We start from the raw sequence: 27,534 nt of genomic DNA on the forward strand, positions 1-27,534 counted from the left end.
CAGCAATATTTACAAAACATAGTTTGAAATATTAACTTTTTTTTTTATTATTGTTATTATTATTATTATTATTATTAAGTCAGCTGTTGATGCCAAGATGCAAGTTTCATTTATTTATCATTTACACAGGTAGCTTCTGGGAGCGTTTTCTGTTTCTCAAGCCGAAAGAGGGATTTTTGTTTTTTTTACCTTGCCTGTTGGAAGTCAGCTTCCACACCACTTGTGTCCCTTCTGAAACACTACACACTAATAAGGGTTAATAATGCCAGATAGCTGCCGTACACTGTAGCTGTTTAATAACGACTTTATAACCGCAGCTCGCTCCGATCAGATTTGCCTTACCGGAGCGCGGCATCGTTGCATTGTGCTCGGCCCGAACGGGAACGCGCGCTTGTTGGAGCGCCGCGCGTTACGCCGTTCGGCAAAGCGGTGGCGCGCGTTTTTGTGACAAGTTTGATTTTGGAAACACTTTGTTTTGTACTTACGCCACACGTTTGCTCCGTTTTGTTTGGTCGGGATTCTGTTAGGCACGACGCTCTTCTGCCGATTACACTTTTTTTTTGTTTCCTCTTCTCGTTTTCACTTCTGGACATCCGCCTCCTGATGAGATGCTGGACCGTTGCTGCTTTTTTTTTTTTTTTTTTTTTTTTTTTTTAAAGGGGAGGAAAAAGCAGAACCCTCTAATGCTGAAACGAAATGATCCCGTTGTAGTCCAGATTTCGAACAATCATTATAATAATTATGTTGTTGTTTTTTTTCTATGAAGAAATGTATCGCATAATCTTTTTCTACAAATATGAAACTGTGACGCAGCTGTAGAAGATCTAAAAGCCGAAGGTTACTATCATTATAGCGCCAAACAATCTCATTTAACTATCATAAACAAAAAAAAAAATCATGGATTTAAGTCATTTCATTCAAATCTCCTGCATTATCTAGATGTATAACACAAAAAGGGTCATATTATAAGTTTGTATTGTTGTTGGTTTTGATAGTTTTGGCTTATAACCAATGAAAACGCAATCCTTAGTTTCTCTGAAAACAAATTATTACATAAGAATTATATTCAGGATTTCTCCATTAGGAACCGCGTTCTTAATGCAGAAATGTCAGCCGACCAAAAAGTGTGGCCATGTACAGGACAATAAGCACTGAGAGGGTCAGTTTGGGGTTTTCATGAGCTGTAAGCCGTAACCGTCAAATCCAACACAAAGGTGCTTATAGTCAATCAGTCTGTGTTTAATCTATGTGAGGAGTTTTTTTTTTTTTAATTGAATTAATCAAACACATTAACTTTTCAATGCCCCTCTGGTTTATTAGGTTGCAGCTGTATGTTCTGAGAGGGTAGTACTAAACAGACTTATTTTTTTCTTTCTTCCAAGGTCAGTTTTGCAGATTATTTATTTTTTGGCTTTTTTTTTTTGTCCCCCGTCTGCCGTTGCTCTGCAGCCAGGCTATGAAAAGGAAAAAAGCGTATTTTTAATTTTTCAAAATTCTTATAGTCAATGTTGTATTTTGTGTACATTGGTTAGGCACGGCTGCGTTTAATTCCAGATCCGGGTTTGGATCAGGACAGACAGCAGAGGTTCGAGCTCAGATGGCGGTGGCGCTGCAAGCCGGCTCGGTTTCAGGCTGTGCAGAGGCGCACATTCTCAACGTTTGAAATTCTTCGGTCTCACTTTTCAGCTTCTGTGCGCGTTTCTCTTGCAACACTGAGCATGCCACCGCGCGATGTACATATTTAACCCTGTTGCGTTCTTAGAATTGGGTTTAGCCGGTCGTTTGTGCCATTACTGGACTGCCTCCAGAGACATTTTTTTCTATCTATACATTCCAGCTGGATGCCTTGACTCAAGCACTCTGTCACAGACTGGGAGACAGTCGTCACAGGGGGGGGGGCTTGCAGTGCTCATGAGGTTGTCTCCGTTACTTTCTTGACTGGAAACAGATACACTGTTTGGACAAGAGGATCGCATGGAGGCAGCAGGCGACCCGACTTTGAGGGGTAACCCCTTATTTTTTTTTATGAGCTCTGTCTGGTGGCACGACGTTGGCTGTGTTTTTGAGACAATCCATACATATTTTTCACAACAGATCTACTCTCAGGCCCTTTTTATGAAGGGACATATCCTCACGTGTCTTTTCTAGCTCGTATGCTTTTCAATGGCACAGTTTCTCGGCCTGCAGTCTCTTTTCTCAGTCCCCACTTATTAGTCCTTGCATTATGTACACACACACACGAAGAACTTTTGACACTTTGACGAATTTAACGCGTCGGCGTTACGTTTTTGGTCCGCACACTAAAAACAATGAACTGGCTGCCCAAATAAAGACCGCTTCGGACAGGGTTAAATAGCATTAAGTGTTTGCACTTTTCATTGAAGTTTCTTTTTGTTTCCCCCTCCCCGTATAAACTTGAATGTTTTAGTTTTTTGTTTAGTTTTTTTACTTCATGTCTGTCTCCGCCAATTGACTGAACACATTATTAAACATTCCAGTAGAGGTTCAGAATAATAATGAAGCACGACTAAGGGAAGTTTGGATTGTTTCTATGTTGGTTTGTGCAAAAAAACGTGTGAAGTGACATGCCACCTCTTATTGGAAAAACATGCTTCTGTGCTTTAGCTAGATATTCCCGGTCACTGTTACCTGAGTCTGATATTTCAAGTGTTCGCTTCACCCTGGGTTCTCATGATGAAATAATCGAGAGATTCAATGTTCTGTGTCTCATAGTGGGTTTCTTGTATGCTTTGTGAAAGTGATGGTGGGGTAAATGCTGTAAAATTAGTATTTTGACAAGGTGATCGTGGAACACATGTATATATTTTTTTGCGATTGGTTTTGCACTGTTACATTAATATGCACTAAAAAAAAAAAAGGAAACATACCTCATTTTCTATTGAACATTAATTGTGCAAGAGTGCTATTGCTTTTTTTTTTTGTGGGGTAAATTAAAAAAAAAAGAAAAGAAAAACAAGATGTACAAAAGAAACTGTGGCCAAATAATTTCTAACGTTGGTTGCAGTTGGTCTTTAAGCCAGCTGAGTAATAATTGTAAAGGTTTGAAAAGGGCTGTTTTGGCTTCAGAAGAAAAAAAAAAAAAACAAGTTTGTCAAAAAGGTAGCACCGACTCAATACAACTTGCTGCAATTTAATATACTACTCAGGTTAGTGGTCCATCTGTCTTATGGCTACCGATAAACATGACTGAGTAGCAACACACAGCTTCTAGATAGCGAGTTTTGTATCATGAGGAAGGAGAAAAGATGTTGAGGGTAGAAACCTAGAGATCGATTCTAATTGCTAAAACAAAACGGCTAAAGTGCAGGGATCGTTTTCGCGAGGAAAGAAGTGAGCACAACCCAGCTGAAAGTTGCCTGAGAGTGATGACGATGTTACATTTATATTCAATTACATTTGATCAAGTACAATTTTATCCAGCAAGGAGGAATCAGGAGAGATGTTGTCTGAGAGCAGTGGTTTGCAGAGCTTAAAAAAAATAAAAAGAAAGATAAACACTCTACAACAGCAGCAAACAACCACTAGTGATCACGCATGTAATTGGAAACACTAATGTTCTGCCTGCATTCACATAGTTATTTCTGCTCCAGTTCTGACCAGCATTGTTACTCTGACAGCACGGATCAGCAGGTTCGTCCTGGTTGTCCCCAGTTTCCCTCTCCTCCACGTTACTCAAGTCTGTTTTACCCATAAGAGTTTAGCTGCACTCATGTAGCTGTCAAAACTTTATTCCCAGGACACAGTCTGTCACAAATCTGAAACTCTAAAGCTCTGTCTGCATTAAGTTTTCCCATATGTTGCTCGGCCCTAAAAAAGTCACTTCAAGCTAATTCTAAAAGTGTCTCGCATGGATAGGAAGTTATAATACTGGTATACAGACCGGCCGCAGCTACGTTTAAACACTCTCCTCCGTTTAGCTCAGATGCAGAGATTTGGCCGATCGAAGCTAATTAGCTAAGCATGCTCATAATGTTCTCAGAGAAGTGTGAGAAGCTCAAACTAGAGTACGGGAGGGGAGAGGTTTGCCTTTTCGAAGGAGCGCGTGACGTTTGAGACGTTGACGCAACGTCACACTCCCAGATTAAACTTTGTGAAGCATGTGGGGAAAGAAATATGAGGCACGAGGACATTTTCATTATTTGCCACTCATCGCCATTGATTCCAGTGTTTGGTCTGTTATGCTATGAGCGTCACGCAAACAAGCAAAATTATTATTGTTTTTTTTGTTTTTTTTTGACAATATGGGGAGGTTACTCGTTTTCATTGATCGTTAATTACTTAAATGACCAAATAATGTATGTAGCCTTTCACATGACAGTCACATATTGTATATGGTGATGTGTGTATATATAAATATGAACATATATATATATACATATATGTGTATATATATATATATATATAACAAAATGCCTTATAGACGAGGGACATTCAACCTGATTAGAAGTTACCTGGATAATAAAAAAACTAATAAGATCAGTACCTGTTTTGTTGTCGTTATGTCCAAGACAACCTAAACTTTCCTTTGAAAATGGAAAATAATCCTTTCTTATTTTACAGGGCGAACAAATCAAGACAAATGTTAGTGGCTCTGTTTTCTACGCAGATCATCGTACAACAGTAACCTGACGGATCTTTAAGCTGCTAACCTGAATGTCCTTGAACTGTTTCTAACAGGTGATGGTGTGAATGTCACCGTCAGACCCCACGGATGACTTACATGACAATCTGTGGGTATCTGATATATATATATATATATATATATATATATATATATATATATATATATATATATATATATATATATATATATATATGTTACCAAAGATATGTTGTAATGTCAACTTTGTTGTAACGACAGAAACCTGGACAAGTGTATATATTCTTTAGACCAATTCCCCTGGAGAATTTGTGATATTTTTTATTTATTTATTTACAGCGATTAGTCACGTGATCAAAAGTTAGTTTTGTTCAATCAGTAATTTAATGGAAACCCAAGACACTCATAATTGGTGACATTTTAGTCACCGTCAATTTTTTTTTTTTTTTTTTTTTATCTAATCAATATTGAAAATGAATTTTAAATTTTAGCTTGGACTAATTTTAAGAAAGGTTTTGTGGCATTGGTAGTATTTATTCATTGTTAGGTGGAAAGATGGAGAGAAGGAGAAGACACGAACCCAGGACATCAGCCTCTACATGCGGGGCCCCCTCTTCTTTTGAGCCACTTGTTTCCCCCCCAGAAAGATTTTTAATACAGAAATCTTATTGCCATGTTGGGATCTGCACAATCATGGGGAAGACTAGTGACACGCCAGCATCCATATAGATGGTAAACCACATAAGCTCACCGCTAAATGACGCGGGCGTTGGGAATCCAGTCGTATTGATAAAAAAATTAAGTGGAAGGAAAACATGCTATAGAAAAAAAGTGTAAAAGCAGCTTTAAAGTGACTGTGAAGCAATGACCATTTATTGGTTTGGAGATTTGCAAGGTGCAGCCTACATCTGGACCCCCCACCCCTTAAAAAAAAAAAAAAAAAAAAAAAAACATTTCCAGGGCATGGGCTCTAACGGTCTTACTTGTGATGAACAATTTCTGCACCAGAGACGACAGGAGCATCTTACTTGGTCTAAAGAGGCTTTTCTGTTGTCTAACAAATGGGCTTTGGTTTATGATCCTCTCAAGGTTTTAGTCATCTTTGCAACTTGATTACCTTTTCAGACTTTTTCCTTCCACTTAACGTCTCATTTCCATGCTCCGTCACAGTGAACAGCCAGCTTATTTAGCAAGGACCTTTTGTGGGTTACCCTTCTTATGGAGCATCTTAATGGCTGCTGGATAAACTACTTTTTATTGGTCTCAAGTAAAAATTTGTACTTTGTTGACAACTGAATTTGGAGTTTTCATTTGCTGTAAGCCATAATCCAGCGTGAAAGCTTGGAATAAATCCTTGTATTTAATTAATTTTCTTTTTTGACTTGAATTACTGAAATAAATGTACAACGTGAGGATATTTGAACAGGTTGATAGAAAAGCTTCCCTATTTAAAATCCTCAGCTTTAACTATAGTGACAGAGCTGAAGAAAAAACTGTTTCAACTTTGTATTTTTCCTTTATTGCTTCAACATTACCATGATGGCAAATATCTTTTGGTCTTTACCAGGTTCCACAGTTATTAAAACCTAAAGTGTACAATAACACCACTGAGCTTTAACAACAGAACTAGGAGAAGAAAGTCTGGCTTGTACGACGTGTGCCTCCTGTGGAAAAGATGAAATACCACGACTTAAGTTTGCTTTAAAAAGAACTACTGGACCTCTGGAACAATATTTTCGGTACAGATAAGACCAGAGTAGAGATGCAGGGCTGTGATGTACGATGTGACGTTTAGGAAAACAAAGCAGCTGCTGGCAAGAAAAACTTTCAAAGGTTTTCCTCCTGGCCAAACTTGAGGCAACAATCCTTGAGCCAGAGGTGGTTTGGGACCTTTGATGTTCCCAGAGTGCAGCTGTATCCTATCGGCACAAACACCCGATGGCGCGGTGGTCGTAATCACTTGTGCCCCCCGGTGCCAAAAGAAATTGAGCCATCTGTTTTCAGTAGCTGGTGCTCGTCTCCAGTGGTCGTCAGGTGAGATGTGGGTTACACCGTATACATTCATCACAGGGCAACCATGCGTGCAAAGACTCCCTCACACCTCAGGTCAATGTAGAAAGACTAAAGTAACAACAGTTACACTGCAAAAAGGGAACTAAAAGTAGGTAAAATCCTCTTGAAATTAGTGTATTTGTCATTGATTTGAACTGGTAAATCAAACTATTTGCCAATGGAATAAGATTTTTGCACTTGAAATCAGATGACGGAGATGAATAGTTCTCATTTTAAGTGCAGGATGTCTAATTCTTATTTTAGGGGTAGAAATTCTCATTCCATTGGCAAAAAGTCTTATTTAGCTGCTCACATTAAGAAAAAAAGAAATACATATTTTAAGAATATTTTACTTACTTTTAGTTCCCTTTTTGCAGTGTGTTTTTGGACTGCGGCAGGAAGCCGGAGAACCAGCTGTGAGACCAAGTAAGTCCAAGTCAGCTCTCAAGTCAAAACAGGTATTTCTCAAGTCAAGTCCCAAGTCTGAAATTTCTAATCGTTTCAAGTCTTTAATAATATTGAAATAATAGAGCATAAATGAGTATTTATCTCAAAACGTGATGAAACTAGTGCAACTGACCTTACAAAATATTAAAATTAAACTTTAAGAACAGTCTGAATCATATTTTCCCAGAATATTCAGTGAAAAAAACGGTACGGTAAAAATGCAACAGCAGAACTTCATATTCACACCTAAACGAAATTTCTCTTGGGAGCATCTTTGTCCTTAGTTTTTTTTTTTTTTTAAGAATAAAAATAAATCTGATTAATTTGATTGGCTGTGCTGCAGCTCACGCAGACATGCGTACAGAGCGCAGAAAGAGACAGATGGTCTGCGTTTGTAGATACTGATTGAGTGACATTAATGGTGCAAACCTTGTTAAATAAGATTTCTTAAGGTTTAAATTTTAGGTAAAATATCAAGTCTCGAGTCAATGGCGTTTAAGTTCAAGGCACAAGTCTCTGAACACTTTTTCAAGTCAAGTCTAAAGTCATTTAATCAATGACTTGAGTCCCCACCTCTGCAGAGAACCCACCCAGGAGTGGAGAAATCACAGAAACATGCAGCTCAGACGAAGACCTCAACTAGATTTTCATGTTTTTGGAGACGTGCAACTGCTGCTAAAAGGTGTCACCAAGGTTTTATTTCAATAAATAAGTGAAATGTGTTACTTTGTAAACTTAACCCATTTTATAACCTGGTAAAAACTAGACTATTTTCATGTGTAAAACACTGGATGGATGGACTGGACTACATTCATCACATTTATGCAGTGGCTTCCCCAAACGACTCACTTCACTTACAGGTTTTGTATTTTAATCAAAGTTTGAGAACATCCGGTGCGTGGTTAAGGGTACAACGAAGTGAGTGTGAGGACAAGTGTAAGATCAAGGTGTCTAAGCAGTTTTGAAAGGACACAGAAGCGCTAAAAATAAGAGAAATGCCTCCAGATGGTGGTTTGGTCAAAGCGGACAGAGTCCTCTCGCGTCGGGGTGGCGTCTCAAGTTTTTACGAGCTCCTGGTAGACTTCACACGGTGCCACGCGTTCAACAGAACAACTCTGACGTTTACAAGGTTCATTCACCAGAAAGGGATGCTTCAACTATGACTTCGGAACAGAAAGGTACAAAAAAAAGACAAATTGTATTTGTAAAATGTCCAGAGCTGAGTTCAGCATCATTAGGAGGAATCTGCTCTTATTTTCTACCTGATGTCTCCCATCATTTAATGCAGCTCAACACTCCCGTCTAAGCAGATCGGCTAGGCTTTACAAAACATCACACCTTCATCAAGTATGACTTCCAAACAACATAAAAATAAAATGTATAAATAAAAAAAAAAAAAAAAACTGTTTTAGAGAAACATCCAAATCTTTCCCTGTTATTTTTTAAGTCTATGATACACAAAATAAAACATTACACAGGAAAACTGAGTGTATCGCTACACTACTAAAAAATATACTAACACTTAATAGGAGAAGTCCTACATCACCACTGGAAAAACTCGTTACAAAGACGCAGGGCTGTGCAGCAGCTTTCAGGAAAATATTAAAAGGTGGCGACAGCAGAGCCGACAGGAAAACGCCGTCTTTGTGGATTAAAACAGAGCAATCGACCTCCTGGGCTGCTGCCGCCCGAGACAGCTACTTTAAAAATAAAAAAAATGTTCAGCAAAGATCTCCGGTGCTCGTAAAGTGGCTGAACTCAGTGAGTGTTAGAAGGGCCGCGACGGCCCTTTGAAAGCCTTGAATCCTCCCACGGTACCGCTGCTGGAAATGGAGCTGCTGGTGATCTGGACGATCCGGCTCAGTCCTGACGAAGAGTGGCTGCAGGGAGACAAAGGGCGTATTTATCAGGGCTGGGACGGAGCGGGTTTTTTTTTTTTATTCTGTCACCGCGGCCTGGTTTGGGTACCTGGACGCAGCAATGATGCTTCCGCGGCTGTCTCCCATCCTGCGGCCGTCAGAAAAGACGCCTCCCTGGGAGCCCGAGCTGCCGTGCCACTCCTTCCTCAGTCCCGGGTCCCTGCTGTGCCGCTCCACCACAACCTGGCGCCCCGAGGTGAACGGCTGCAGCGACGGGGACGTGAGGTGATGTTAGTCACTCAGTAAAACACAGATTTTTCACTTTTCAGATTATTATTATTTTTATTTTTTTTTTAAACCAGCTGAATTCATCACAGTACAGCAAATTTAGCCAAAAAAAAGAAAAAACAGGAGCATAACAAAACATAAAATTTGGTATTACAGCAAACACACTTTAACCTGCATGTCTATAAACAGTCAGAAATACACAAAGTCTTTTATAGAAAACCCACCAGGAAGTACATCACCTTCCTTCCAAAACATAAAATTAGGGCTGGGCAACAATTAAAATATTTAATCGCGATTAATCGCATAATTTGCCTGATTAATCATGATTAGTCGCATTGTATTTACAAACTCCAAGAATGAATTCAAAAGTAGTGTAAAGAGCACTTTTATTTTAATGTTCTGCTGCCATATGAACAAAAGTGTTGTAACATTTGTAGCACTTATCAGTAACACATATTTAGTGTAAAGCTCAACTTAAACATGTAAAACAAAAAATAGCAATAATAATAAATTAAAGCTGCATAAAAAGATGCATAAAATACATCTGCGTCCAAGAAATGTTTTTATTTTTAAAGTTATGGTCTACCGTTAAGCCTAAAATAATTCCTACCCCTTGCAGATTGTGGTTTAAAGTATTTTTTTTTTATTGATTCCAGCTAACATGTTTGTAATTACTGCAAATATTAACGAGTTCAGACTTGAATCTGATAGAGAAACTGGAGGGAGCCAAAGATAGATTAGGGTGATGGTGAGGAGGCCTTCCAGCCTCGGAGCTCATCTGGAGGAAACGTGCAAAAAGCTGGTCACCAAATGAATCCGTGAGAAAAGGCCGTCTCCCATCAGAAAACCACTTATTGGTTGAATAATTTAAAATATTAATTTACAGGGGTACGAATCATTTTGGACTTAATTTTAACATTTCAGCTCTCCGGCCATTTGGGCCATTTGCTTGCAGCCGATTATTTTATGCTTTTATTACTTAAACAGATCTAAACTCATTTCATTCACCAAACCGCTCCGTTATTGTTTCAGCTAAAAATATCTAGTTAAGATTTTGTTTTGTTTTTTTTTTTAAAGAAAAAAGAACCGAATTGTCTTTAAGAACTGACCTGATCATTCATCCCCATGGGTTGGCCTCGGTTATTAAAGGTGCTCCTTGCAGCATCTCTGCCTGGACGATCTTCACGTAGTCGCACCGGCCCTCTGCACAAAGCACGGGGATTTTATGCAGCGCGGCTCCCAGTGAGCGTCTCATAAAGCAGCTGCTGCTTCAAAAACAGCTTACCTCATCTCCCCCTTGCTGGAGCTGATCCCTCCATCATTCTTCCACCCTGGCCCCGCGTCCCTCGGCGGGCGGCTGTGCGTCAAGGCGGGGATCGGAGGCCTGGCTCCCACAGGGCGCTCGTGCATGGGCGGAGGACGCCTCTCGTCCCTGTCCCTGCGGTCGGTGTCCCCGCGGGGGGGCGGCTCAGGCCTGCGGACGCCGTCGAAGTTCTTGGGGTATCTGTCGAAGCCCGAGCCCTCTCTGTGAGGAGCCGGGCGACTCTTCTTCGCCTCCGGCTCGCCGTCGTATCGATTGCGCCTGGGAAAGGAAACAGAAATATTAAGATTCATCTGAGAAGCAAACGAGCTCAGACGTTTGAAAACGTGGAGAGCAACATTAATAAAAAATAAAAAAACAGGCCGATTTTACAGCCCAGAAACAAATGCTTTAAACTATAAGAAAGAAAAATGCCCAAGAGCTGCCGTTCAACTTTTAAACAGTACGTTTATTTAGCAGAAACCTTTATTAAAGGCCACTTAGATTGGATGAGGAAAGATTAAATGGCAAGGCAGGAATGTTGTCGGCTTGAAATAAAGTTATTTTATTTACACAGCAACCAAAAACACACCTAGAAATTCAAAAAGCCTGCTGTAGCCGAGGCCAGAGAAATTCAAGTCGGAACGTTTTTCAGCCACGAGACGTTTAAAGGCATACTATGCAACATTTTTCAGTTAATTAATGTGTTCCATACCGTTTTGGATGATTAAATGAGTCATTTCAGGTCGAACAAAGGTTTTCTCGGCCGCCCTGGTGGTCTGTGGGGGAAATACCGCACTTGCGAGCCCTGGCCCGCACACACAGAAGTCTCCCTTTACGGCGAGAACTCCATGTGTTTTTGCCCTGCCATTCACTATATGCGAAAGCAACAACAAAGAACCGCATGTTAACGTCAAATAAACATGCAAGCATATCGAGTTTTTTATTATTATTATTATTATATTTTTTTTTATGTTGGCGAGACGCTACCGCGGCGCTTGATGTTCATACCTTCACTGTGTTAGTCATTGTTTGTACTGCCGTTTATTCCACTTTTCGTTGCGTTCGCCTGTCTGCTAAGCTCAAAACAACCGCGCCTGGCTTGACGGAGAAACCAGAACAGCTGAGCATCTTTATGACAGTGCACTTTTACTTTTGCCCTCTGGGGGGAGCCTCGCTGGAAAATCAACCCCGGTTGCATAGTATACCTTTAAAACAGATTTAATGACTTCGGCAGATTTCAGTCCGCCTTTGAAGGACAAACAGCAGTAGTTCTGAGTCAAAGTACCGTTACGTTCATTTCTGGGACATTTGCATCATTCCTGCTGCTGTTAATATAAACTACACACAAGACCAGTGGCAGCGCAGACCCACAAACCGTACGCCACACTGAGGCCAATCCTCGGAGTCGCCACCAACCTGTCAAACGTGTTGGGCGGCTGGCCAGCGTCTGGAAATCGGCCCCTCTCCCGAGGATTTGCGTTGGGGAAGCGATTCTGCTGCCGGTTGTAGGTGGAGCTCTGGTTCAAACGCACCTCCGACTCGGGATGCATCTTCTTGTTGCCGTTCCAGTAGTTATCGTCGCGCCGCCTGACGCATGCAGAAACACCGCTACGTTAGCTCAGGGAGCGCTGGGAGGAGCAGCCCCTGCTTCTAAGCTGAGGTTAAAAATTATTTAATAGAGCTCAGCTCCCTGCCTGCAGCAGACACCGGCGGAGCTCTGGCATAAAGCAGCAGTGCTTTAAAAACTGCAAACAAATGAAAAACGAGAGACGACAAGCAGATAAATACCCGTGTTCCACCTCACGGCCCCTCTTTAGATTGTTCCTCTTCTGTTGTTCAAAGCGAAGCTGCTCCTGCCGAAGCTCCTCCCGTTCCCGCGCCATGCGTTCAGCCTCTTTACGCCGCTCCTTTAAAAACAAAAAAACAAAAAAACAAAACGAGGAGACGGTTCATTTGGCTCAACTCATCACAATGAAAACCATCGACTGATGACAGAAAGCAGCTACAGGAAGCCTGATTCCTGATTCTTGATCGTTGTCTTTGCCTTGATGGCACCCAGCGTTGGAGAAGCTGTGACCGGAGAACCTTTGGCGCGGGGTTGAGCCGCTTCAAAAGGTTATACCATTTAAATTATCCCATGCCTAATAAAGTCTTCCCCAGTAATCCAACATTCTGCATTTATGCGCAGGTTCTTGGTGAAACGAGTTGATGAACGACATTAAGATGCTTGGCAGCAGAGCCAAGCCTGAACGCCCGTCATTGATCTGAATCGGTCCATTTGAAGAGAACATCTGTTTTCTGGATATGATCTGGATCTCTGTCTTGTGAAGTCCCTTAAGAGGAGATTTGTCATGAATTACCACCATATAAAGCATTTTTCTAACTCGCTCTTTATAGCGTCTTGCAGTAAATCAGGGGTCCATCGTCTTTAGGCTCAACCTGTGACCAGGTAGCTTTCCAAACATCCAGTACCAGGGATGTTTCAGTACAGGGAAGGAAAAGTAGTTCTTTGGTTAATATTAAAAAAAACAAATTATTTCTCAGTGATGTTGAAAGTTTTTTTTTTTTTTTTTAAAAGGAGGCAAAGGGTATTAAAAGCATTTTTTTTTTTTTACATCAATTCTGTCTGAACGCATCATTGTATTCGATATCTGGCAAAACAAGCGCTAATAAAAAGTTGAGATAAAAATGAAACAATAGTTAAAAACTGTTTAGCTAAAAGCAACAGCTTCATAAACTCAAGATTCTAAAATCACCGTTGATAAAATAAAAAAATAAAGCCAGTGACCAAATTAATGTGTGTTTAAAGTATTCCTGGTTCAAAACGAACACAGACGAGAGGATAAAAGAGTTTTTATAGTTAGGGGACAATCAGCCTCCAGCTTAAAGGAGGATAGAAGGGGTTGTGTCGCGTCATAATAAACCTCTATTTCTTATTTCTTTAAAGCACAGGTGTCAAACTCAAGGCCCGCGGGCCGAATCCGGCCCATCAAGGTAAATTATCCGGCCCTCAAGAGCCAAAAAAAAAAAGGCACTTCATGTCATAAAGTAGAGGCATATATCCTTTTAAAATGTATAAAGTGGCTAAAACTGTGCCTCCTGTAAGTGTAACTCACCCCAATATCAACTTTTTTTGCAGATAAACTGTATAAACTGGGCGTACGGTTGCTACTTTTATGTTACTGTGCATTTTTTATATTTCTATGTGATCTGGAATGAAATTATGAAATGAAAAGCGTCGTCTATACACGTGCAACCGGCCCTTTTAGTGACTTCATGACGCCAAAGTGGCCCCATATAGAAATGAGTTTGACACCCCTGCTTTAAAGCATGTAAATGTAAATAAAGGAGAATGCGTTTGCTGGTGACTGAATATCCTGCAGGCCTGTTCGACCGCCTGGTTCAGCTTGTTCCCGTCTCTGGTGAAAAGGTTCCCTTACGGGGAAACGTCACTAGCAGCCAGCGGCCGACATACTGGCAGCAAAGAGCGTTTTGCTTGGTTGATATTTATAGATTTCTGACGTGTTCGAGTCAAATGAAGGAGCAGATATAAAGAATACATTGCACAGGGTTTTCTCCTGTACCCCAGCTGGAGCCACGCTCAGCGTACCTGTTCTATACGGAAGCGCTCTCTCTCCAGTCTCTCCCTCTCCAGGCGCTCCCTTTCCAGCTTCTGCCTCTCCATCTCCAGTCTCTGGCGTTCTCGGAGCAGGATCTCCCGTTCTTCGCGCTCGCGCATCAGACGGATCCTCTCGCGCTCCCGCCGCTCTTGCTCTGCAATTTCACGCCTCCTACAAGACAAAAAAAAAAAAAAAAAAACGTTAATCCTGGGATTTTTGCTGTACTTCCAGACCTTTTAGGTGCGTTAAAGGCGAGCCGGCTACCTGCGCAGCTCGGCGGCTCTCTGGAAGCGCTCCATCTGTTCACGCATCCTCTGCTCCTTCTGCTCCTTAAACTTGTCAAAAGGCAGGATGTCCATTTCGCCCCCTTTATGGAGGAGTTTCCGCCTCTCTCTCAGCATTTGCACCTGAGGAAACAAATAAAATGTTAAAACTCGACGAAGAACTAAGATAAAAATCTGTTCTCTGTCCATAAAGAAAAAAAAAGCCTGACCTCTTCAGGAGGAATCAACCACTTGGGACGCCTTTCGAAATTAGTGTTCACAAAGGGCTGGAAAAACAGAAGACACGTTCTTACTTTACGTCCTGGTGATTTAAAAAATGATGAGTGGCAACATTAAATGACTCAAATCTTACTTTATTAAAATATCTTCCGGTTCTAAAAGGTCTTTTCCCAAAGTTGCCTTCTCCTTCGTCCTCCGCTGTCGTCTTCCCCGGACTCTTCGCTTCTACTAAAACACGAGTAATCAGAAGAAAGCAAAGTAAGATCGCCTGAGGAGTGGAAACTGGAGGAAAACTCACGGCCGCGCTTTCGGTCATCTTTCTTTGGAGACTCCTGGTCGGAGCCGGAGGAGAGCGCCTCAGATTTCCCGCCTTTCGCCTCCTGCTTCTTGGATGAATCCTTGTCTTTTTCTGATGGCTTATCGGACTTCTTCTCCTCTTTCTTGTGAGCTGGCTGTGCTCTAAATGTTCATTGAAATTTACTGTTTAATCTGTTTATTATTATTTTTAATCAGAGGATTTTAACATTTAAAAAGAAACTCACTTGTTTGTCTGTTTGTTCCCAGCGAAGCTGTGCTTATTATTAGATTTGCCCGACCCGGCTTTGTCCTCCGCTTCTTTCTTTGAGGGCTCCTTCTTCAGCGGATCGTTTTTCACCTTTAAAAGATAAAAAAAAAAGAAAAAGAGTTGAAATAAGAGTATGGTTGAGACAAACGACAGAGGAGCTGATATTCCCCTGCCTCTCCTACCCTTTCAACGTAGATCTGCTGCCCGTGGAGCTCCGTGCAGTCGAGGTGGGAGATGCAGCGCGTCACCTCGGTACTGGAAGACATCGTCACCAAGCCGTAACACTTTGAACCCGGACTGCGAGCGTTTGTAACCACCTTGGCACTTAGAACCTGTAGAGAACAAGTTGAGGAGCCTTAAGAGGACATTTCAGGTCCGTTTCGATGTATACAGGCAAGGCAAGTTTATTTATATGGAACTTTTTAGTAACAAAACGATTCAAAGTGTAGTATAGGGCTGGGCATCATCTAGGATGAGCCGATTCGATACGATTCTCGATACATAGCTCAGCTTGCTTTGATTCCAATATCGATATTTATTACTTTGAATTAATGCTCAGTGATTCAATCACCAAAATCAGCCAAATATTATGTTTATGTTCTATTTATTGATCACAGACATATTAACAGGAAAATAAAGTGCATTTGCTTCAATGCATTTAACGTGTCACAGAAACCAAAAATGTGCCCAAACATCTGATTTTAGGGACAAAGGAGCTTCTAAAATCCTGTCGGCCGTTCCACAAATTCGTCTCACTTGCTCTCCTTCGCTGTGAACTGTAATGGTTGCGCTGTAATAACGCCCCCTAGAGGTTGGGAGGTATATCGATATTGAAAGCCAGAATATCGATATTAAATCGTTTTTAAAAATATCGATATTAATCTTTATATCGATTTTTATGCACAGCCCTAGTGTAATATATACTGAAAAAAAAAAATCGATAAGACTTACCCCTAGTAAAGATTTATGAAAAAAAAAAAAACATCAAATTTAATGAAATAGAGTCTCTAAAAGTAGAATGGGAGGCAGATCCTTCAGCTATCAGGCTCCTCTCCTGTGGAACCAACTCCCAGTTTTGGTCCGTGAGGCAGACACCCTGTCTACTTTTAAGAATAATCTTAAAACTTTCCTTTTTGACAAAACTTATAGTTAGAGTGGATCATGTTACCCTGAGCTATCTCTATAGTTATGCTGCTATAGGCTTAGGCTACCGGAGGACATCAGGGTCTATTTTTCTCACTCTACTGATTTCTACTGTTCTCCAGTTTTGCATTGTATTACATTGAAATGACTGTTGTCATTTCAGCTTTTAACTTTTTGCTCTCTCTCTCTTTATCTTCATAGTAGGTACACCTGGTCTGGCGTACTGTTAACTGTGACATCATCCAGAGAAGACGGCTCACCCGCTACTACCATCTAATGTAGAACAGATTACTAGATCAATGTGTGCTTCTGTGCTTTTTTGTCTCTCTTGTTGTGTCTCTGCTCTGTCTTCTGTAACCCCAAGACGGTCGAGGCAGATGACCGTTCATACTGAGCCTGGTTCTGCCGGAGGTTTTTCCTTCCCGTTAATGGGTGGTTTTTCTTTCCACTATCGCTTCATGCTTGCTCAGTATGAGGGATTGCTGCAAAGCCATGGACAATGCAGATGACTCTTCCTGTAGCTCTACGGTTCCCCAGGAGTGAATGCTGCTTGTCGGGACTTTGATGCAATCAACTGGTTTCCTTATATAGGACATTTTTGACCAATCTGTATAATATGATTGATTTTGACTTTGTAAAGTCCCTCGAGATGACATGTTTCATGAATCGCCGCTATATAAATGAAATTGAATTGAAATTACAATAAACTGAAGTATTTTTAAGACTCATTTCACTTGAAGTCGATCAGTTTCCAGTAATTTCTGATCAGTCCAAAGACCCAATAGAAAAGAGAATCAATGGTTCTGCATGAGCTGAGTACTCCTATTGGGAATTAACACGGGATTTCCCACAAATGTCTTTCTTTTTTTACACATCTTAAATCAGGGAGGCAACTAAACATTGCTGGCAACAAGCGAGGAGTTTACCAAACCGTACCTTTCCATATTTGCCGAACAGGTTCTTCAGATCAGCCGCTTTGGTGTTGGATGAGAGGCCGCTCACCCAAATGTTGCGAGAAGAGCCGCTGCCGACGCCTGTGTGGTAAACAGGTTTTTGTAAAAGCTCCCCAGCCTCGACTGCAAGTTGAACAGAGACCTGGCAGTTTTTGGTTTTTACATTTAGACATCTTACCCTTTTCGTCCTTTGCAGACTTTCCATCTCTGTCTCTTGAAGAGCTAGAACATGAATTTTACAAAAAACCAAACAGGAAATGAGTGAAGGTAAACAAAACCGTGAAACAAAAGAGAGAGAGACAGACATCTAGTGGATTAAATAGCACCTTTGCATCTGTTGAGGAAAGAAAAAAAAAAAAAAAACATCCTTTTAGGCAAGGGGTGGATTCTGCGCCAATGTCTCAAAAGCTTCATAGTTTGTGTGTTTTTTTTTTTCCGGTGATGGCCGTGATGGGTCAAGGTGGTCAGCCAATTTTTAGTCCCCGAGTCAATGAAATCTTCAGTGGTCTGTTCAACGTCAGTGAATCATTGGACCAAAAAAATAAAAATAAAAAAGGGAAGAAAAAAAAAAATCAGCGTGGAGGCTAATGCTGTTTTTACACCGCCTTCTGTAGAAACTGCAAAAGGTTTTAAAACTTCACCAAAAGGTTCAAAGTAACAAAGTAAGAGTTGTTTTCTTGTCTCCGGGTTAATTTCACATTTTAACCAACTTCAGAGAAATAAAAAAAACAAAAAAACAAAAGCAGCAAACGGCAGGATAAGGTACATCAGTGAACACTTCCCTCATGGCCAAAAAATAAAAATCATCTTGAGGCTACCCACAATGCTGCGTTCTTAGCGAGGCGGACTTGGTAGTAGTATCAAAGAACTGACATAGAAAGACAAACCTCTTTGCTCGACCTGAGGCCCCAGTAGTGGACAGGCCTTTCTTCCCAGAATCCTTTTCTTTATCTTCGGTTTCAGCCTCTCTGGCGTCTTTCTTCGTGTTCTCATCGCCGGCTCCGTCATCGTCTTTCTTGCCATCTTCGTGCTCTTCCATGTCTTCTTCTTCTTCTTCTTTCATGTCATCATCTGGGCCCATCTCGGCACCGGCCTCAGTGCCCTTCTCTGCCTCTGGATCTGGAAGTTTCACATGTTTACCTGTTTCCAGGAGGTCGTCGCCATCAACATCCAGGGTGAGGGTGTCTTCGTTTTGGATTGAGACGGACAGGTGATCGTCCTCTGCTTCTCTAGAGGAGCTCATGGTTTCAGCGTCCCTCTCGGCCTCTTCGGTCTCTGCCTCTGGGTCTGGGTCTGGGTCCTCGTCCGCCTCCGCGTCGGCGTCTACCTCTGGCTCAGGCTCTGAGTCCGCCTCAGCCGCCACGGGTCCAGACTCCGGTTCAGCCTCAGAGTGAGCGAGGCTGTCCTCGCAGGGCGGAGGCTTTGAATTTTCGCGACTACCGTCATCGGTATCAGTTACATCTGAGGGATTTAATAAGGATAAACAGGGCAAACAGACATCTTAACATTGACAAGTTGCATGTGACCTAGATAGGTAGAATAGAAAGCACATTCAGCGTTAGCGGTCATCGAGGGTCGCGGGTACCACAGGAAGACAACACACACAATCTTCACAAAAACACGGGATGAGTCGGTGGGGAGGGGGGGGTCGTTTCTTGGTACATCTCGGGCTGAAGTGGATGCGTAGTTTCCTTAACGGCGCCGCTGTTTCTCCAGGTGGAAAAGCTCATACCACGTCCATATAAGGTGCTGAAGCATCACTTGTTGTTGTTTTCTTCCCATAAAGATCAGAGTCCAGTCCACAAAAGACCCTCAAGGGTTCAGAAACTCTTCCAGTTTTCCAAATCTCTTCAGCTATGAATGCGTCTGAAGGTCCCGTCGACAAAAAAGGATCCGTCATCAAAACAAAGCTTGCTCCCAGGTGCGCACTCGGCGACACGCGGTCCATAAAAGGCGCGTCCTGTCCGTTCGCGCAGGTCTTAAAAACCGCATGTGCTCTGAGATCTCTTCCCGTAAGGAGCATGGTGGAACTGCTGGATAGAAACAAGCGTCCTCCGTGCGGTGCTGCCTTTAGGCTACGGCGTCCTTATGAAAGGGGAGCGACGAATGTAGCAGTCCGCGAGTTTAGCCGAGTACCGAGCTCGCTCAATCCCAGATTCACCTTGTTAGCCTTGATAAAGCCGACTCCAGGGGAGATGATGGATTCAGATTTTTACCCGTCCGTTTATCACAGGCGTATCCAGTCGCTGCTGTAAGTGTCTTCGTCTTGAAATCACTTGCTTTTTTCCATCTGACGGGATATAAAACGCGTCCAATGCGAAGCTGAAGCTGCGCTCTTCGTAGAAGTTGCACCCAAGAGACAAATGAGCAAAAGCGACTGAATGCGGAAACATTAAAGGTGAATTGATGGGTCACGTGTGGCCCCCAAAGGAAGGTAAGGGAACCAGAGGACCGGTTCATCAAAAACGTCCTTCCATCGCTTCTTATCCATCGGCAGGCTGGATAATGCAGCGTAGCTGGGAAATGCATTAAATGCCGTCTGACGCAAGGAACCAGATTTATTTGCGGTTTTATCGCCACAAATAAACAAGAGTGTGTCGGGGAAAAAAATAAAAAGGTAAAAAAAAAATTTTTTTTAAATTAAAAGGCTTGTGTGGCAGCATACATACCCTTTTCTGACTCATACTCTTCAGCTTCCTGGAAAAAGATTAGAAGAAATCAGAAGAAATCCATACATACATAAAAATCAATCTATTGTATGTTTTTAGCTTTGCCAGCATCAACAAAAACATTAAATCCAAAAAACAAGAACACCTTTGGATTAGTTTCTTTTTTTTTTGTCATTGTCACCTGGGAAAAAGAATGGCAAGTCATTTTGGCCCTGAACGAGTGACACTAAGTGTCCTGAGTGGTCTGGGCGACTAGAAACAGAAATTCTGATTATTCACCATGTTAACCATGACCAACAAAATATATTTGCAAAGCACGGTGCTGGTAATTGGCTACGTTCACATTGGAGGTCTTGATGCCCAATTCCCATTTATTGCTGAACCCGACTTTTTTTTTTTTTTTGGGTGGTCGTTCAAACTGCCAATTAAATGCGACCGCCATCAGATTTCAGTGTGAACAAAATGAAATGCGGCTCAGCTACAGGAGCTGCACGCCTTTACCCTCCGACAACATTGCCTGTATTTTATATTACGAATACATTGCAGTCAGAGGGATATTGTTGCAAAACTGCGGTAAATATGGTTAACTGTTGTCAGTACAAATCAGACGTGCGTTATCCCGAACGTTTAGAGGGTGCAAAACAGCTTATTCCTTTCCCAAAAACTAAAAGAAGACTACAAAAATGGAAAAGATGGATATGCAGTCGACCTCATGACGAGCTGAACAAAATATGTATGCATGTTCCTCTGTACGAAGGTAACGCAACTTTATATTCATAAACATCACATGTTTAAAGGTCACATTCCCGTTATTTGACATTTTTTAAATTTATACACCAGTAGCTCACTCACGTTTTTCTGAACAATTATCACGTCCTGCTGGTGTAAAATGTGTGACTTTTGTCTTTTAAGCTTTGTTTTGCCCAATTTATTGGTAAATATAGCCTTTTCTGTCTATATTTACCATTACATCAGGTGACCGGGGTTGCGTCACTGCGCATGCGTACAACTGGTAGTTCCGAAAAAAAAGAAAGAGAGTAAAGTCCAAGATCAAAGATCAAGTGTAAAAACGCTTAAGAAGATGTTTCTGTCGGTTTTTCGCGCGGCATTGCAGCGTGGTCGGCTCGGTTGGGACTTATTTAGTTGCTGCGTCAATCCTGACCATCTGGTTTTCTAATAGTTCTGCTGTACTGCCACTAGATGGCGCCACGTCTGTTAATGTCAGCTTATCGCGCCCGTTGCTGGGGTTCTATTCAGGCTCAAAAGGACGATCAAAACACTATATGGACAGACGCTTGGAGTATATAGCTTTACTTTATCATAATCAACTGGCTTTAGGTTTTTTTTAAGGCTGCAACTAACTTATTTTTATTATCAACTAATCTATCCGTTATATTTTCGATTAGTTCACTAATAACGATTATTTTTTGTATGATTATCATCACTTCAGTTGCTTGTAGAAATACTTTTACTCACCTGTTCTTGTCCACGCACCTTTGAACGCCTCTTTATTGCCTCTTGTTGTCACTCTCCTTTATTAGCTTTATAAATGATCCTCCATAAAAAAATATATATATATTTTTTAACTGTTATTTTTTATATTTCTGTTAAAGAAGATTTTTTTACCATATTTTTTTTTTTAAACAATCTTTCGACCTTCAAGCTTTTAACGTCTAAAAAGATTTTATACTATAGCCCAGTGTAAAAATGTGGAGCATATTAACGCGTTTACAGTCAGGTTTAATTAGGCATAAATATTAAAAACAAGCTAATTATTCATTTCAAAATAAACTTCACCGCTCTAGCCAGACATTAAAGTTAAATAAAACTATCTCATGTAGCTTCACATTAGTCTCAACCTGTGGCGTCTCTGCATTTGTGTTTATATATCCAAGTCTGCCAGAAAACCAACAAGCTCTGTAGGCTAAACCCTCTTAAAGGTGCCTTGATATTGGGGCCGATCCACCAATGTTTGTTTATGAACATCTGTAATCACAGTGTGCATGCCCAACACGCTCTGAGTAAAGAGTCGTGGGGCACAAATACTACGTCGCCGAGCTCGGATCGTCCATTAAAAATACTTGAATTGCACATCTTATGTTTGAGTTCGGCCAGATGGTGTGCGACTATCTAGATAAGGCAAATTTCAGTACAAGGACAATGCAAAGTGCTTTACATGATTAAAACATGGGAAAAAAAAAAAACAGTTGGAATAAAATGTAGGAAAACTGGAAAACAGGAAAATGTAAAATAAAACAAAATATTAATCTCATGTTGGTTGTCCTTGCTAGTTCAATGAAGAATTGGCGTGAATCTTTTCTGTTCAATAAATCAACATTATGAGCCTTTAAAATATTTATAAAAATGAAATTACATTTAGCTTATATAAAAAGCCATTTCTAGTGTGTTGTTTATGCAAAGTCAGGTTGTATGCATCACCAAAAAAACTAGTTGCTACTAATAGGTGTTGAGTTTTTGTGCCCCACTTAACTAATCATGCCAGAGACGCCACTGATCTGAACCATTAATCTAAGCGATGAACACTGAAGTGAACCCAATAATAACCGGTAACTATCATCTCATTGAATTGCAGCGGTACATTCAGAATAGTTTAGCTCTACACCCACATTCTCGCCTAAAATCAATCTAAAAGTTATTTTTGTATCAGAGAAAGTGTAATGTACAAAACTAGTATACCAACTTCTTCATTCAGAGCATGGAGCTGCAGCCATATGGGAGGTTCATGTGTCAGAGGTGCTCTGACGCTATACTGCCCTCTGCTGCAGCCTTAGTGAACTACATGTGATTTAAACAATCACTGAAAGCAGCAATCTTTATATATTTTTAACCCAACGCCTCAACACAGGACTTTTTGCCTCTAAAAATTAATGTTGACTAATCATTGCAGCCCTACTTTTTGGTATAGGCATATATTATGTGGCTGTAAACCTTAGTGGTTAAATTAAAAAGGGTAATGCTTGCTGCTGTGTTTTATGCGTTTTGGATATATGCATGTAACAACATCTGGTTGCAGAAGTTGACTTTGTCAGCTGTGATCAGTTAACAGGACTCCGATAAATTACAGCAGCATGAAAACATCTACTGTAGTTTGCAGTAATGATTTAAAGTTACGAATATATATTATTAATTGGGCATTTAAACATGGGCTTTAACGTCGATCCACCCACGGTCACCTTGAAATAACTTCACTGACCTGATGTAAACTTGGTTGAACATTTTTTTTTGTCTTTTTTGCTTTAATGTTGGTAGGTGAGGCAAAAATGTGTCCGTTAACGCTGAGAGCTTCACTATCCTGACTAGCTGGACTTGGTGTACACTTCTGTGTGGGCAGACTGATCTTACAGTTGCTGTCACATCAATTTTTACTATAATGCTGAATAAAGCTTCATTCAAAAAAATAAATAATGTGATAATGGACACCGGCGTCTGTGTTATTATGAAGTTATTGAGCAACGGGAGCCGAAAACAGAGCACATGTATTAACAATAATGTTTTTTGGAGCCGTGACTCCTGTTACCATACGTGGAAGTGGCACAAATCGGAACTTGTGAGGACTGAAAATATCTGAAAAGATCGTACAGACTGCAGTAAAAACATCGGATGTGGATTGTGTTTGCCTGCTGTGTGAAAGAAGCCATTCAGACCCCTTCCCAATTCTATAATTCTGCAGTTCTGCTCTAAATGCGGTTCAATCCATTTCAATCCTTTCTCTACTGGAGGGTCCTGACCCAAAAGAGGCTGGTGGGCCTTTGCCTGGGCAACAAATATCAAAGAAAACCTATTAACAAATAAAAAAAACTTACCTAAAAACAACATTTACACATATGGAGTCTCATCTACACACTCTCGTTACAGAAAGGTGCCGATAACGTTGTGTAATCCAAGTTCAGACTGATCATTTCACACCACAGAAGAAGTCAGAAAAGCTTTGATCCTCTACGGGTCTCTGTGTGCTCCTCCATGGAGACGCCTCCCCAGACCAGCACAGTCCCACCGTGAAACCAGTCATGATGAACAACGCTGCAGGCGGGATAACTCTCGCCAGAGCTTCTCCAGAGCCTTTCACCTCTGTAACAGGACCTCAGTGTGAAGCTGCTCTCATGTGTTAAAAGAACACGCCACCATTAACAAACATGCCAAATCCAAACTCCAGCTGAGCTTCACGGTGCCCAGCAGTGAGCAAAGGGCTTAATACACAAGAGGACGTCAGGGCTGGTCAGACATTCACCCCTTCAAAGAGCGCTGGCAGAACTTATCCCGTTGGGCCCTGATAACGGTCCTGCTGATTGGTTAAGGGCCTCCAGTGGCCCTGTCCAGCTCTCCTAGAGTAACGGCCCGTCTCCTGGGATCTTCTCCATGCTCTTGTGACACAGCATCCCTTCTGGCAATGGCACATATTTATAGGCTAACCTGGTGGCTATCCACCTCGCTACACTCACCTTGGAAACACTGTCTTCTTCTGCTGTGTTTTCCGAATCGGGATCGGATTTCTTCCCTGAAAGATTAAGTAAGCACACTATAGAGCCGGTACACGGATAAGCAACCTTCATGCTCAGATGAAATGCCGAGGTAAGGAGTTAACCAGCATTACCTTTGACTTTCCCACTTATCCTTGGGGATGCATCGGTCGACAGAGGGGTCTGAATGTACTCTGGGTCACCGCCTTCTTCTTCAATAGCCTTAAAAAAGGATATTTTTTTTTACAGAGAAGAAAATCCAATTATCGACCGACGACTACCTACTAATATGGGATGATTAACAAATACTATAAAAAAGATTGGTCAGGTTCAAATATATTAACCCTGAGGTGTTGAATACACTTCTGGAAAATTAACTAAACTCCTTAACCACCCCTTGTTTAAACCACTGAGCTATATTATACACTGGAGTGCTAATAGTCGCTGTTAGAACGAGTCGCTGTGAAACCACCAGCCGCCATATTGGTACTCCCTATTTCCCCCCCAGTAACTAGGGAATATGTGCGCTACAGCATCGAATAATGAGGATTTTCTCATGTTCAGGGGGGGCTTAAGACTTTTAAAATGTCAAATACCATATAGTTTTATGTTGTGTTCTAAAAATATCAAGTACTGAGAAAGTCATGTGCTGAAATATTTTGCATTATTTATTTATTTATATATATATATATATATATATATATATATATATATAAATAACATTTATAAATATTATAAAAACATTTACATATATGTATACATATATACATACTTATAGATACAAATATATGTATATTTAATATGAATAACGTAAAATATTTCAGCACCTAATTTCCTAATAGTTGATAGTGTTAGTACATCCACTGACCGTAAAATTAAATGTGAAACGTTTTCACACAGCCAGAAAACTGCTTGTTGTTGCAACCAAATCCAATGGGATTCTGTTAGAGTAGGGAGTAGCAAGATGGCGGCCAGTGACTTCAGTTTTTCGGCAAAATCAGCACTCCAGTGTATAATATAGCTCAGTGGTTTATAGCCGCTTATTTGTGCAGAGTTGCATGGGCCTGGTGCCCGGATTCAGCGGCCATTGACCTGAACAGGTCGCCATTCCATCACAGGGGCAACCGAGACACTAAACAACAAAAACACGCACACAGATTAACTAGAGGAGCCAGTTAACCCGAAACGCATGATCTTTGGATGGAGGAAGCAGGAGTACCCGGAAAGAGCCCACAAACGCAGGAGGAGAGCTCCATGCAGAAAGACTTCAGGCCAGGGTTTGAATCCCGGAGATGCAAGGCCGATTAAAAGTTTAAAGATGAATGAACTCAATTCATTAATATGTTAACAATTACGATCTATAAAAAAATAAATTACTCGGTGATAAGCCTTGGAAACATTATTTCGTTGAATCTGCGGCAGCAGAGCCGCACTGGAGAGTCTGATCACGTGTAACCTGCAGCATCTGGTGATCCTAATGAACCCGTCCAGTCCCCTTCCACACGGTATAAATCAGTGCAGACTACTCGTTTCATTTTGCATACATTTACGATCAGAGTCCGATCAGTGGCTGACTGAAGGCCTGTTTATACTTTCATTTTTTACGTCGCATCAATTTAATGGGATGCCCATTAAAAGATTGTACTGCACCCGCGTTATTTACGAAAACAATGCTGCACAAGTGTTCACATTTAGGGGGGAAAAAGAAGCTCCGGAACCTAAAAGTTAAACAGCACGAGTGGCCATTTGGCCAACTGGGCATTAAGTAGGAGGGCTGGAAAGCCGTCACAACATTAGCTAGGATTAGCACTAGCATCTCTGACTCGCATGCAGTGATCACTCCATCTTCCTGCTAAAACGCTCACCTGTCTGAGCCGCGTGAGAAGAACGCTTTTCACACCGGAAGTGTCCAAGCTCCTCCGCTTGAGCTCGGATTTAAGGTCAACAACCCTTAATTCTGATATTTTCTTTGACTCCGTTGAAATGGCACCCGACGCCATTTTACCTCCAGATTAGCGAGACCGATTTCTTCTTCGTTGTCTTTATTGATAGTAGGTCAGACTTCACAGCGCCACCTACTGGCAGGGTGACGACTGCGCCGCTGAGTGGACACAGTCCAGAGCCAGAGATGCAGTCCGTTTAAATGTGGACATTTTTTTACCGAGCGTGAAGATGCTACTGTGTGGAAATCATTAATAAGAACAAAGCAACGTTGTTTTCCTTTATTGTTTGGTAATTTAACATTAAAAATGACTTCAGACAGACATTCAGGACACGAGAATACACACATTGAGATCATCACTGTGTGACCATTAGATCACCGAAACAATTACTCAGAGGCACAAAAACAAATAAAGATCCACACATTTGGAAACTACACAGCAAACTCAAGAGAGCAACAGCTAATGAAAATGTGTTAAACACTAAGAAAATCAGAAATGGAAAACCAAAATACTGACAGAATGGTATAAAATTGGCAGATTTGTAGTGTGTGTGTCTGCAATATCAAAAGCCCTGTAGATATAGGCAAAAAGTGCAAATTTCAAACCAATAAGAAATCACAGAGGTAAAGAGAGTCCAAACAAACTTCTACTGACAGGTTTGGTGGAGATTTGAATAGAGAACATATCGGCTTTGTGGCAAACACACTATTTTTACATCCATCTTAACAGTGACCGTTGGGTGGTGGGATTATTGTAAGGCCTCACATTATTGCAATTAAAAACAGATATTTCTGGAAATGTTTAATTTCAAAATGTTGCCTTAATGACTTAATTAGTAAATATCACCTTGAGCCTTTGTTGTGATTCTCAGGTATTTCCCTTTCTGGACACATTTGTAACTCAGCACACTCTTTTTGAATGTGCTAATCACTTGACCTTGCACAAGACAACATTGTTTTTCTTGTTCTTGTTCTTATATTATGTTTTTATGGTTACATTATATTATCTATTAGTGATGCCCTCTCATTGTTGCATTTTATTGTCTTTCTTTCAAAACTGGAACAAAAAATGGAAGGCAGAAGTGATATTG

General features: G+C 41.1%; 1 protein-coding gene and 1 long non-coding RNA gene across 3 annotated transcripts; one reads left to right on the forward strand and one right to left on the reverse strand.

Moving 5' to 3' along the window:
* The first annotated feature begins 23 nt into the window (after positions 1 to 23).
* Positions 24 to 5,530, forward strand: LOC118562973. The gene is made up of 2 exons (XR_004930932.1): positions 24 to 4,751; positions 5,169 to 5,530. It is a non-coding gene; the product is annotated as an uncharacterized LOC118562973 (long non-coding RNA).
* Positions 5,531 to 7,850: 2,320 nt separating this feature from the next.
* On the reverse strand, positions 7,851 to 26,536 carry sltm (SAFB-like, transcription modulator). 2 transcript variants are annotated; one of them, XM_036136368.1, is made up of 20 exons: positions 26,367 to 26,536; positions 24,636 to 24,723; positions 24,484 to 24,539; positions 20,024 to 20,051; positions 18,242 to 18,815; positions 17,533 to 17,576; positions 17,338 to 17,435; positions 15,441 to 15,590; positions 15,236 to 15,348; positions 14,992 to 15,152; positions 14,827 to 14,918; positions 14,684 to 14,740; positions 14,455 to 14,597; positions 14,181 to 14,361; positions 12,359 to 12,477; positions 11,987 to 12,157; positions 10,553 to 10,849; positions 10,377 to 10,470; positions 9,089 to 9,243; positions 7,851 to 9,000 (listed from the first exon to the last, which is right to left on the reverse strand). In XM_036136368.1, the coding sequence occupies exons 1-20, from the start codon at positions 26,499 to 26,501 to the stop codon at positions 8,889 to 8,891; spliced, it is 2,868 nt and encodes a 955-aa protein (XP_035992261.1). In that variant the 5' UTR covers positions 26,502 to 26,536; the 3' UTR covers positions 7,851 to 8,888. The 2 variants fall into 2 exon arrangements, with proteins under 2 accessions (XP_035992261.1, XP_035992260.1); XM_036136367.1 differs by having other exon boundaries at positions 14,827 to 14,921.
* Between the last annotated feature and the right edge of the window lie 998 nt (positions 26,537 to 27,534).

This window comes from Fundulus heteroclitus, chromosome 4 (assembly GCF_011125445.2).
Source record: "Fundulus heteroclitus isolate FHET01 chromosome 4, MU-UCD_Fhet_4.1, whole genome shotgun sequence".
NCBI lineage: Eukaryota > Metazoa > Chordata > Actinopteri > Cyprinodontiformes > Fundulidae > Fundulus > Fundulus heteroclitus.

Excerpts from the sequence above, each read along its gene's own strand:
- sltm (XM_036136367.1), bottom strand. The coding sequence starts at position 26,501 with ATGGCGTCGGGTGCCATTTCAACGGAGTCAAAGAAAATATCAGAATTA. Across the intron at positions 17,436-17,532 it reads GTCTGCAAAGGACGAAAAGG|GCGTCGGCAGCGGCTCTTCT; the intron begins GTAAGATGTCTA and ends TTTACCACACAG. Across the intron at positions 10,850-11,986 it reads CCGCCCAACACGTTTGACAG|GCGCAATCGATACGACGGCG; the intron begins GTTGGTGGCGAC and ends TTCCTTTCCCAG.